Source organism: Hemiscyllium ocellatum, chromosome 9 (assembly GCF_020745735.1).
Source record: "Hemiscyllium ocellatum isolate sHemOce1 chromosome 9, sHemOce1.pat.X.cur, whole genome shotgun sequence".
NCBI classification, from domain to species: Eukaryota; Metazoa; Chordata; class Chondrichthyes; order Orectolobiformes; family Hemiscylliidae; genus Hemiscyllium; species Hemiscyllium ocellatum.
The window spans coordinates 60,396,435-60,408,887 of record NC_083409.1 but is presented as its reverse complement, the minus strand read 5'-3'; the positions used below and the strand labels follow the sequence as shown (position 1 = coordinate 60,408,887).

At 38.5% G+C, this 12,453-nt stretch overlaps 1 protein-coding gene across 2 annotated transcripts in view; it reads left to right on the top strand.

Annotated features, from left to right (window-relative positions):
- LOC132818735 (DEP domain-containing protein 1A-like) overlaps window positions 1-11,897 on the top strand; it is a 30,677-nt gene extending 18,780 nt beyond the window's left edge. Inside the window, exons 7-12 of one of the 2 annotated variants that reach the window (XM_060829785.1) lie at window positions 191-331; window positions 638-1,702; window positions 2,189-2,361; window positions 4,693-4,869; window positions 5,033-5,218; window positions 10,663-11,897. In XM_060829785.1, coding sequence (XP_060685768.1) covers window positions 191-331; window positions 638-1,702; window positions 2,189-2,361; window positions 4,693-4,869; window positions 5,033-5,218; window positions 10,663-10,821 — 1,901 coding nt within the window. In that variant the 3' untranslated portion in view covers window positions 10,822-11,897. The remainder of the gene's footprint in view (window positions 1-190; window positions 332-637; window positions 1,703-2,188; window positions 2,362-4,692; window positions 4,870-5,032; window positions 5,219-10,662) is intronic. The other variant, XM_060829786.1, reaches the window with a different exon arrangement.
- Window positions 11,898-12,453: the final 556 nt, after the last annotated feature.

Sequence of the window (12,453 nt, the reverse complement as noted above, 5' to 3'; positions counted from 1 at the left end):
TTGCTGAATATGGTGAGAATAATACCAATGAGACATTGAGATGTGAAATTTGTAACGATTTAAAAATTTTAGTTGGAAATGCTTTGAACTTATTCTACTTAGTTTTATACAGGTCCTGGCAGTTTGTCTGAACTTCATTATCGCTTCCCCCTGTATTTTTGTTAATATTAGTGATGTTATGTTTTTGCAGGGCCCCGGAACAATGACCTGACCCAGCCAAGTTATCCTGGTTTTGAGCGAGATGTATTCAAAACAGTTGCAGACTACTTTGTGAACCTTCCTGAGCCTCTACTTACATTTGAATTTTATGAACTCTTTGTAAATATATTGGGTAGGTACATGGAAACAAGAATAATGGAAAGATTCTATCATCTGTAGCTGTGAATCTGACTTTTTTATGACACTTGATGCTTGCTTAGACCTATAGTTTTTACAAGTGCTTTTCAGAAGGGATATAAGCATTAACGTTAATTATGCCCATTAGTAACTGTTGCTGCATGTATTTTACAGTCTGTGTTTTCAATGTTACTAACATACTTTGCAGTGAGTCTTATATTTTGTCCTTGTTGAGCTCATTGCTAATGTTTGCTGTTCATTTGCATTCAGTGTATCTAAACGTGTTTTGGTTTTCTGCTAGTTTTGTGTGGCTACATCATGGTCTCAAACAGACCGCAAGGAAAGCGCAAGAATTTGGATGAGCTCTATTGCCCACAGCCAGCAAAATCACAGCATTTGAATAGACATACACACTCTTTCAAATCAACAGAGTGCCTATTACTAAGCTTAATTCGCAAAGACGTTTCAGAAGAAAATAACCCTTTGTTTCAACCAGAACAACTACAAGAGGAAATGGAATATACATCTGAGCAAAACATCAATCAAAAAGGATGCGTTATACATCTAAACCAGAATGTGAAAAACTCCAGAAAAGCTGTTTTCAAAGAGCACCTAACAGGAGGCAGCTGTCAGAATCTGACTAATTTAATGAACGATCACATACCGCATTCTTCCATCCAGTCTAGATGCTACTCAGTAGGAAACGTTTTGAATTTTTCAAGTGGGGATATACTGCACAAACAAAGTTGTCACTCTGATCTAAATGAAGCAAAACTTCAAACCAGTCACAAACCGTCCCATAGTCAGGTTTCACGATCACTTACAAAGAGTAGACCGAGAGCAGAGTCTATGTCAAATCTCTATTTGGAGAGTGGCAGACAACAAATTTCTAACTCGACTTCTAGGTGTAGCTCAGCATGGACCTTGACTGAATCTGGTAAGGAACCTTTGACTAATTGTACAAATCAAGAATTGCTCAGAGAGTCAAGCAATGTATCCAGCCAAAACCCAATTTATGGTCAGGACCAACAAAATCAAGACGTACAGTCATGGAGTTTGCACCACTTCTCTAAAATGAACTCCAGTGAGTTAAATACAGCCAGTAAAAATAAAGTATTCAACAATAAAGGCAACCACTTCAATATAAATGCTCCAGTTGCTGAAGTCACTATGAAACCTGACTTTTCAGCTCCGCTAGGATTCAGGCGACCAAGCTCATTCAGTTTAGCTGCTGCAGTTGGCAGTGAATATACAGCTGTAGATGGGGCTCTTGTGTCCCATTATAACAAACATGCTGTGGATGGATCTGAACATGCTTCAACTGGTTGTCACTCAACATTTGCTGGATATTTAAATGGAACACAAAGTAAGATAAATATTGCATGCATTGTTGTTGGTCTTGGCTTGCATGTTTTGTTTGTGTATTTGGAAAAAAATAAGTTAAACGTAGCTAAATTTGTAAAATGTAATGGAAGTATTTCACTGAATATAAACAGAAAGTTTGAACAGGTGCTGCTGTATTTTTATAAAATAATTGGATTATAAAGATTGAGTCTAGTATTATTGATAGTGGTTTTGTATCAGCTACAACCCTCAAATTGTTGCTGTATACTGGCTGAATAGAAGGAGATTTGATGCTTCCAGATTAAGAATTTAATAACACTCCGTGTCAATTATTGTTAAAAACTGTCTTCTCTAGTTTTTTTTTAATCTAACTTTGAGCCGGTGCACTCTTTTTACTTTGGAACAAGTTAGCTGTGCATTTTTTAAATAAGTATGCATTTTACAGTTTATGCATTAAATGAAGATCAGAAAAAAAGTAGTCAAACCTGATTTAATGCCCTTATGACAGGTCTGCTACAACCTCAGCTGGAGCGGATTGCCATTGAAGCCCTTCAGATCTGTTGTCTCTTCTTGCCTCCACCTAATCGTAGAAAACTGCAACTACTTATGCGCATGATATCTCGCATCAGTCAGAATGTTGATATGCCACAACTTCATGAAGCCATGGGAACAAGAATGTTGGTATGTGGCAATGTTCATTCTATTGACTTGGTATAATATGCCATGCTGAATCCATATGAATTCTGATTCTTTCAAATTAGGGCTAAATGGTGATTTAATGAGGAAGGTGTAGCAAAGCCTGAGGTCCTGCTGATTGCAGTGAATCACAGCCAGCTTTCAGTGATGGCCTGGTTATACAGCGGCCAGTGGGGCACTGAGACAGCTTGCTGGAAGGTTTTTGGAAAGGACAAGCTGTGAATGTGTTGTCACAAATCAGTACAATCACTAAATCAACACGTGAGGCATGCTGGTACGCAAAGGTGAAGCTGTTCTATGAAGCCCAATGAGCTTGCAGACCTAGATATCATTTCTGTGCAAATGGAACATTGCTTTAGAGTCTGCCTTTCTGATAAAATTGGACCAGCTTCTTGACTTTTCCTTGTGATAGTACACAAACAAGTGTCTGCCTGGTGATTTATGGGAGGTTGGAAAAGGGGACTATACGTGAATAAACAGAGGGAAAAGGGGCTAGTGTTTAAGGGTGTTAGCTAAAGGGATTTGGAAGAAGAGCTTGAGTGTTTTCAAACTACTAAAAGTTTCACTCGCTTCATTTATTATTCACTTGTAAGAATTTTTACTCCATTTCAAGAGAGCTTGGAAATCCCATTGTTTCTCTTTTTTCAGTTTCAATACATGATTAAAATTCATATTGAAATAACCCTTGTCAAAGTTATTCTAAAATCTTCTTTTTCTTTCTTGCATAAATTTCAATTTATGATTCACCCACAAGTGAAAGTGGTCTTTCCTATTTGCCACCTCAATTTTTTTGTTTTTCCCAACCTTCTATTTTTTTAAGGAATCTTTTGATACTAATGGGCATTGGCACAGCTAAGAATGGGGCCATTGTTTACATTCTGCATGTGAACAGTAAATCAGCCAGAACTTGTGGTGGTTTGTGACGATTCATGGTGTCGACATACCAGATATGAATGTAGTACTTACCCTATGACTACCAATGTCTTGAGTCAATAACCTGATGAGAACATAATGAGAAATACAATGAGAACCACTGCTGCTTTAAAAAAAGGTCATTTCAGTGATTAAGCAGGTGACCTAACACTATAATTTTGTCTTCAGGGAGAAACACTGAAGCAAAAAGGAGGAAACGAGTAAGATAAGGGCCCATGCTGTCAAAAGCAAGGTGTTCACATGGATAGAAACTTGGCTGTCTGACAGCAGAGATTGGGGATAAAAAAGGTCTTTCTCAGGATGGCAGCCGGTGACAAGTGATGTTCTGCAAGAATCTATGATGGGGCCACAACTTTTACACTATGCATTAGCAATCTAGATGAAGGAACTGATGGCATTCTGACCAGGTTTGCAGACAATGCAAAGATAGATAGAGGGACAGGTAGCATTGAAGAGGCTGGGAGGCTGCCGAAGGATTTGGACAGGTTAGGAGAATGAGCAAAGAAGGGTCAGATGGAGTACAATGTGGGAAAGTGTGTGGGGTCATGTACTTTGATAGGAAAAAGGGGCATTGGCTATTTTCTACATGGGGAGAAAATTCAGAAGTCTTAATTGCAAGCAGACTTGGGAGAGCTAGCCCAAGATTCTCTCAAGGGAAACTCTCTGGTTGAGTCAGTCTTTAGAAAGATAAATACAATGACGGCATTTATTTTGAGAGGACTTGAATATAAAAGCAGGGATGTACTTTTGAGGCTCTTTAAGGCTGTGGTCAGACCACATTTGGAACATTTTGCACATATTTGGGCCCCATATCTCAGGAAGGATGTATTGGCTCTGGAGGAGGTTCAGAGAAGGTTGACGAGAATGGTCCCATGAATGAAAAGCTTAACATTTTATAAGGGACATTTGAGGACTCTGGGTCTATATTCGATGGAGTTTAGAAAGATGAGGGGGATCTAATTAAAACAATACTGAATGGCCAGTACTGAATACAATACAATACTGAATGCAGAGTAGATATTTCCATTGGTAGGAAAGACTAGGACCTGAGTGCACAGTCTTTGAGTAAAAGGAACACCTTTTAGAATGGAGATAAGAAACTTTCAGCCAGAGAGTGCTGAATCTATGGAATTCGCTGCCTCAAAAAGCTGTGGGAGCTCAGTCATTTGAGTATATCTAAGACTGCAATAATTAGGCTCTTGAGTATCAAGGGTTACACGGAAAAAGTGGGAGAATGGGGTTGAGAAACTTATCAGCCATGATTTGAATAGTGGAGCAGACTGCATGGGCTGAATGGCCTAATTTCTGCTCTTATGTCTTATAGTCTTAAAGATAAAAATTGGCTTGCTATTCTTTGACTGCAAATCTTGGTTTGCTAAATAGGTGGTTCAGACCTTTTCACGTGGTATACTACGTTGCGAAAACGAAGCTGACCTTGATGAATTACTAGGCACAAGACTTGTTTCCTTTATATTGGACCACCATCAAGAAATTCTGCAGGTACCACCTTATTTGCAGAATGCTGTTGACAACCACATCCGTCATCTCCAAAAAGTCCAGGTATACATATGTCTGTTGGTAATTATTTTGTAAGGATGTGCTAGAAAATGCCTCCACTTTATGCAACACAGTAATGGTATGAATCTTAATCCATTGTACTTCCAGCACTTTGAGTACTGTGTATTAATTTTGATTGGTATTAATTTTGTACTTTATTTTTCAGATTACATATCCATGCACAAACATGAATGCTGAGGTCCCAATGTATACATTCTGTAAACAAATAAGCACCAAAGAATTTGAAGAGCAAAAGGTTTCTGTATCTCAGATTGCCATAGCTGAGTTGCTGGAAAATATTGTAGAAGATAAAAAGATATCTATTAAAGACAAAAGGAAAAAACTTAAGCAAGTATGCAAAGAAACAACCTCTTTCTGATTTTTTTTTTTTGCTTTTGTTTTGGTGAGCAAGAATAATTGATTGTACAACTTATCTAAGGCACTTTTAAGAAGTGACTAAGTAAGCTGTACCATCCTTTTGATAAAAAGATAGCTCCTTAACTCCATCTGAATGTCAATTCAACTTTGTTCTATTGCATAAATGCTTCAAATCATCTCTGCAAGGAAATTCTAATTTCAAATTTATTCGGCTTTGATTTCAGAATTATTTAAAATTATGCTTTCACAAATCAGAACCACTCCAAAGAAAAATGTGTTCTAATGCCTTCATTTTGCATGTGTAGATTGCACCAATTACAATTGAGGAATTGTATTTCAGTACCTTGAGTCGTCCACGTTAGTACCTTGGAAAAGATGCAGCTCACCACATAGATTATTCTTATTCATTGTCCAAATGTCAGTTTGCAAAGGTTCTCTGTTGTGCTGTCTTTCAAGAAATTTTAGTTGCTTGCCATATTGAAGGAAACTGGACATTTGGCCCATTGTGTTTGTAATGATTTTGTTTCCCTCAAAAATCATCTCCTTGTTCTGACCCCATCAGTCTACTCTTGTATTTATTTCCTCTTAGTGTGCTTTGCCTAGCTTTCCCTTTTTAAGTGTCTTTCTGAATTTAGTACAACTGTTCCTTTCAGTGGCACATTTTGTCTTCCCATCATGTGTCTAGTACAGAAGGTTCTCCTAGTTATCAATTGAATTTTAGTGGCTTCCATTTATAGCCTCCAGTTCTGGTCATTCCAAAAAGTGGAAGCATTTTCCATCTGTTGTACCAAACCATTTCACAGTAAAAACATAAATAGGAATAGGAGTAGACCATACAACCATTTGAGCCTGCTTTGTTATTCATTTATAATTATAGCTGATCTTTTGCTTTCAGCTTCAATTCCTTTTCAATTCTCCATATCCTTTGTCCCTGTTTTGAACTAAGGCTGTAATGAAGTAAAGCATTGAATGCCTATGTGGCAGAACCTGGATAGAGGATCAGTGTTTTGTTTATTACTATGTAACTGCAGCTTGATAGCACTGTCAATGACACCTTCCCAAAGCTTTGGAGCCATCTCCATTCAACGATAATTGGCTAAATTGGATTTGTTCTGCATTTTGTGAATATGGCATTCCTGGGCAATTTTCCATTTTTGTCAAATATGTGCCAGTTCCCATGCTGAATTCTTAATTCAACATGATTTGGAGCACAATTCTTTAGTGCTATTGCCAGGACGTCAGAGCACATAGCATTTGGGGTATCCAGCGTATCAACTATTTATTGATACCATGTGGAATGAATTTGAATGTCTGAATACTGCTATTTGTGATGTTGGGAACGTTGTTAAGAAGCAGTAATGGATCAATCGTTCCATTTTATACTGAAGATGCTGTAAATGTTTCAGACTTGTCTTTTGCTGAGCTTTTCCATTACCTCAGGGTGGAGATGGTCTCCTGCTTCTGGTTAATTGAACACTATTTGTGACTGGACCTGGCAAGACTAGAACTTGATTTGTATCTGTTTGTCATGAGATTCCTTTGCTCTTGTCTATCACTTGCTGCTTCTGCTGGTGAACATGTAAGCAGTCCTGTGTTATATTTGACATTTCCATTTTTATGCATGCTGATGCTGCTCAGGGCATGTTCTTCTGCACATTTTTTTTGTACCAGGGTTGACTTCTTGGCTTGATGGTAATGATTGATAGAGTGCCAAGACATGAGTTGAAATACAGTTCTACTCCTGAAGGCCTGCAGAGCCTCATAGATGCCCTGTGCTGAGCTGAAAGATCTATTCAACATCTACATTTAACATGATCTTAATGGCACACAATTAGTTAAAGGGTATCAAAATAAACAACTGTGGATGTTAGAAAGTTGAATTAAAAGTAGAAAGTGCTGGAGAAAGTCAACATATCTGGTAGTACCTGTGGCGAGAGAGGTTAATTTGACTCTTCAAACTGAAGTGTTTACTCCTTATGAAAACCTGTGTGGTTATCACTCCTAAACTGTCATAGTCAAACGCATCTTTCTCAGTAGATTGAGAGCAAGGTCTAGTAGGTTTCTGCTTTTGGATTATCTCACCACCTGCAGGCCTGGCTGGTAAACATGTCCTTTAATGGCTGTTAGCTTGGTCAGTAGTGGTGCAACTGAGTCACTCTTGTGATAAATAATGGACATCTCCATCAGTACATTCTGTGCTTCTGCCACCTTTGCTCCCTCCAAATAGTATTCAATGTGGAGGAGTACCAGTTAATTAGCTGAGGGAGGACAATAGTTGATCAGAAGGTATGCCTACTTTGCTGTACAGGCAATTTGCTTTAATTCCATTACTTCAGTAAGGATATTTGCGTTTTCAATTCAGAATTCTTTGCTTAGTGGCACATTCCATGCTTGGTATGCAGCAGTATTTGGACTATATTCTGGCTTGAACTGAGGTGTGGCACAAGTGTCACTTGCCACTTGAGTGCCAAACAATAGCTATCTCTTTGAAAAGATAATTTTATTACCTCCCCTTGACATTCAAAGACATTACTAAAGCTTAATTCCCCCTCCTCAACTTCTTGAGTTGCCAAGTTGCCAGAAACTTAAATTAGTCCAGAAGGCATGTGATTCTGTATTATTCAGCAGACTTGCAAGCAAGGTTAGATCTCATGGAATAAAAGGGACTGTGGAAACATGGATTCAAAATTGGCTGAGTGATAGACAAATAGTTGAATGTTTTTTGGGTCGGAGGAATATTTTGTACTGGAGTTCCCTGCTGTCAGTGTTGGGACCTTTTACATTTCCTGGTGTACATTTAATGATTCAGAACTTGGAGTAAAAGGCACAATTTTTTTAAATTGCTATGAAACTTGGAAGCATTGTAAACTAGAATGAGGATGGTGTCAATGTTCTTAAGTTCTACAAGTTGGAATGGGTAGAGAGATGACAAGTGAAATTGTGTGTAAGTGATGTTTTGGCTGGAAGAATATGATGCAGCCTCATTCTTGTTCAGTTGCTCTTTTCTGTCCTAATAACTGTGCCCTGAACTGGAAGCTGTCCTTTCCCTATTTGTTTTTCTGCCATCTTGACTCTCTCTCTTAATGTGTGTTTGTGACATTTAGCTTTAAACTTGGATTGTAATCACAGATTACCCACCGTGAAGAGCTTTTACAAAAAAACGTTTCTAACCTGCCACTATTTCTTTAACAACAATTCCTTTGTCCTCCTTGTCATTGGTCCTGACCTGGATCATGACAGCTGGAACTTCCTTATTCCAATCAAAAGTTCTCTTCCAGCTGTTCAGGTGCCCTTTACTTCTGGAGGGAAACAATAACATAGTTCTGCACTGCTGGGTACTACTACAGTGAATGTTGTCACTTCCCCTAATTACTGAATTTCTATGATGACAATATTTCTGTTCCTCCATGTCCACACTCACCTGCTTTTTACACATCCCTGTCATGCATGATGTGAGTATTCTTGCCATTCTTCCTGAGTCGTCTTTTCAGTTGAGTATATTGTAACTATTGGGTCACACTAGTTTGGGGGGGGGTGCTCCTGAATTCCTTTGATCCCCTTTATACTGTTGATGGCATTCAAACTGGTCCTATTCTTGCACCTGTGCTTTCATCCATGACGTTACTACTTGGGAGAAACGTTTTTTTCCTAGCTGGTACAATTCTAATAAATCCTCCCTCACTGGCTGCAATGCACCAGCTGGGGCACACCACTGCTGTATGAAGACCATACACAACTGCCTGCCTTTCTGTTCTATACCTCCTATATATTCATAAAACCAAAAGTTTTGTGCCTTTTAACAGCCTTCCAATGTCCTCTTCCCTTCTGTGCCCCCCCCCCCCACCCCACCTACAATAACCTGAAAAATAGAAATTTGAGTAAATACAAATTTTTGGTTTTGAACAGGTGCTTTTCATTTATCAAGTACTTTCTTGGTATCTAATGCAAATGCTATGTTGAGGCATTTGGTGTGCGAGCCTGAAAATGAATTTCCTTTGTGCTGGGACAATGTTCTCTTCAACTTACCTGCCATAGATGATACATGCAGGGGCTTTGACTTGAAGTTGTCAGTTATTTTCACTAAATGGTTGGCTAACTTATGAATAATCCTTCCATATTTCTTTTCTGTCGACTAAAATAGAAAGGAAATTGGACAGGATGTAAGATAGGTAGTCAACCTGCTGTTTCCCATTTTCTGCCCAACAAGAATATTTAACATTTGAATCCCATGTGTCTAGTTTAGAATAGGAACTTGTGTATTACTGAAATGGGGAGAGTCATCTGACAGTGAATTTTTTTGATATTGTTTGAATACTGTTGCTTTTAGGGGTTCATCATCACCTTTTTATATAGTCAGTCGATTGTGTAAGTAATTTTCTGATGGTTTACTTTTAAAAAGGATGCCTTCTTTAATTAGATAAAGTATTGTAACAATGACAATTGGGGGTGGTTCACTCAGTGTGGAATATTTTAGTCTCGTTAAAGTGGTTAGGGGCAGCATTCCACTCTTTGGGGAACTCTCTCCATGGTCTTTTTCTCCTTCTGGTCCATCTTGCATCTGTCTGGTGAAGACTGGGCAGTCCCCCAAACTCAATGATGACTGCTGCCTGCAAGGTCTGGAATGTGGTGAAGAGTTTTGGGCATAAAACCTTCCATCAATTCTCCTGCTCCTCTGATGCTGCCTGACCTGCTGTGCTTTTCCAGTACCACACTCTCTCGACTCTGATCTCCGACATCTGCAATCCTCCCTTTCTCCTGCCTGCAAGGTCTGCTTGATGAAAAGTGCTCACTGAGGAACTCCCTTCTGCCCCAGGTCTGCTTTTTATTCTTGGTCATTGCATGGCTTTTCGAGTGCAAATTTGGTTTCTGTAACTTCCTCGGCCCCTGTGGTCTTCCTCCTGTCCTGCGTACTCCTATCCCAAGCCTGGCACTCTTGTTAGTCCTATATCTAGGGGCTCGTAGCTTGCGCTGTCAAGCAATTGTCTGAACCCTTTTGGTCAATTGCAATGGGATGGCCACTCCATGATGTTGGGTGATCATTGTCCCCTTGTCTGACTTCCTCAAAGTTATTTTTCTAAAGAAATACTAATTTTTGGAAATGATACACTGAAATAAGGTACATTTGGCACCAGCTAAATCATTGAATGAGCAACAATGGCGTTGTGACCTCTGTTTTCATAAGCTAGAATGTTGCGAAGTTAAGTGTTGAAATAGCTGTTAAAAGAAATCTCATGCTACAAGTTAAAAACCAGGAAAATTCAGTTTTTAAGGATCCCCAGCATTATGTGCTAATACAATAATATCATGATTGTGCTGATGTTAAATTTTCCTAGATTGGGGAAAATCTTATTTAAATGTTTCTTAACAAGAAATAACTTGGATTAATAGAAATATTTACCAATTCTCTTTCTCCTTCAGTTCCAAAGAGAATATCCAGAAATCTATCAAAACCGCTTCCCTACAACTGACAGCGAGGCCAAGCTTTTCCAGGATAAGCCCAAGATCAAGCAACCGATGTTAATTACGATGAAAAGACCACTTAAAAGTCTTCAGAAAATGCAGAGATTGAGATACTGAATAAAAGATCAGATTTTATAGATATATGCTGAAATCGTCCATGATCTTGCTCTGTGAAGTGAAACTTTCAGGGAAGGTTTCCTATAAGTCATCTGTTTGTATGTATGGCGACGTGTTTTAATGATGACAAAAAGTGAAGAAGGCATTTAGTAGAATGCATACCAAACCAGACTGGTATTAATTGCAATCATGCAGCTCTTGAGTTAGCACCACATAGCATGGAAATAGATCCTTCAGTCCAAACAGTCCATGTTGACTATAATCCCAAACTAAACTATCCCACCTGCCTGCTTCTGGCCCACATTCCTCCATACCTTTCCTATTCAAGGACTTATCCAAATGTCTTTTAAATGTGATAACTGTACCTGCATCCACCACTTCCTCAGGAAGTTTGTTCCACGTGCAAACCACCATCTGTTTTTAAACAATAAAAATTTGTCTCTCTCATTTGATTTTTAAATCTCTCGTTTCACGTTTAAAAATGCATCCACTAGTTTTAATCTCCCAAGCTCAAAGTTAACAAGCCGTCCGTTTTTTAAAAAAAAATCCTGAGTCTGGATTGTTATCTTCATGAAAAAATAGTCTGTTCTTCCTTGGGTCATAATCATAGTATCCCTACAGTGTGGAAGCAGGCTAATTCAGTCTGTTGAGTCCACACCATCCCTCCAAAGATCATCCCTCCCAGATCCACCTGCTATGCTATACCGGTAACACTCCATTTCCTGTGGTCAATACACCTAACCTGCACACCTTTGGTTTGTGGTAGGAAACTCACACAAACACTGGTAGAATGTGTAAACTCCACACACAGTCGCCCAGGGTTGGGGTTGGCGGGGTAGTATCAAACCTGGGTCTCTGTTACTGAGGCAGCAATGCTAACCACTGAGCCACCGTGCTACCTTAATCTAACAGTTTTGTTGAAAGCCATTACTTTTTAAAATGCTAATCAAGTAATCGAGGTGAAAATATTTAACTCAGTCTAGTCATGTGCTCAATGGATCAAGCATAATTGATGATAGGTCAATATTTGGTTAAAATCTTTTTTTTTCTGACAACCTCACTTCCCTTTGCAGATACTTCTGAGTACTTGTATTTATTTTGGATTTCCAACAATTGCAAACTTTTATAGAGTAGTTTTCGTTTATGCTAGTAAACATTTACATCGATGCATTAGCCTATTCTAGCCCTCTCTTGAGGTGATAATGGTTATGGTTTAAGCCTGAGATCTGTCAGAAAAATGGGCTTGCCAGAATGTGAAGTTATCCATGCATAAGTGTTTATTAATACATAGAATTGTTACTGTATTCTGCATAAGGTTTTCTAACTTCATAAGGCAAAGCCTAGATGTGCTATGGACACTTAGAATTATTTATTCAACTTAAAGGTCTTTCTGATTCTTTGATGCCATTAACTTTATGATAAGCCAGTAGCATCAAATGTTAGTTTCTGATTAAAACAAATTTCCCCAAAAAAATTGCAGATAGAGATTTAGAAACTTAAAGATGGTGATCAAAGCAATTTATCTAATTCTTGTCTATTAGGTATTAAAGGATTATTCAGATTTGTTGAGATGGGGAAAACTTTAAAGGGAATTGAGAATTAGCAAAGTTTGCAAATTAAAAAGTCTTTTTT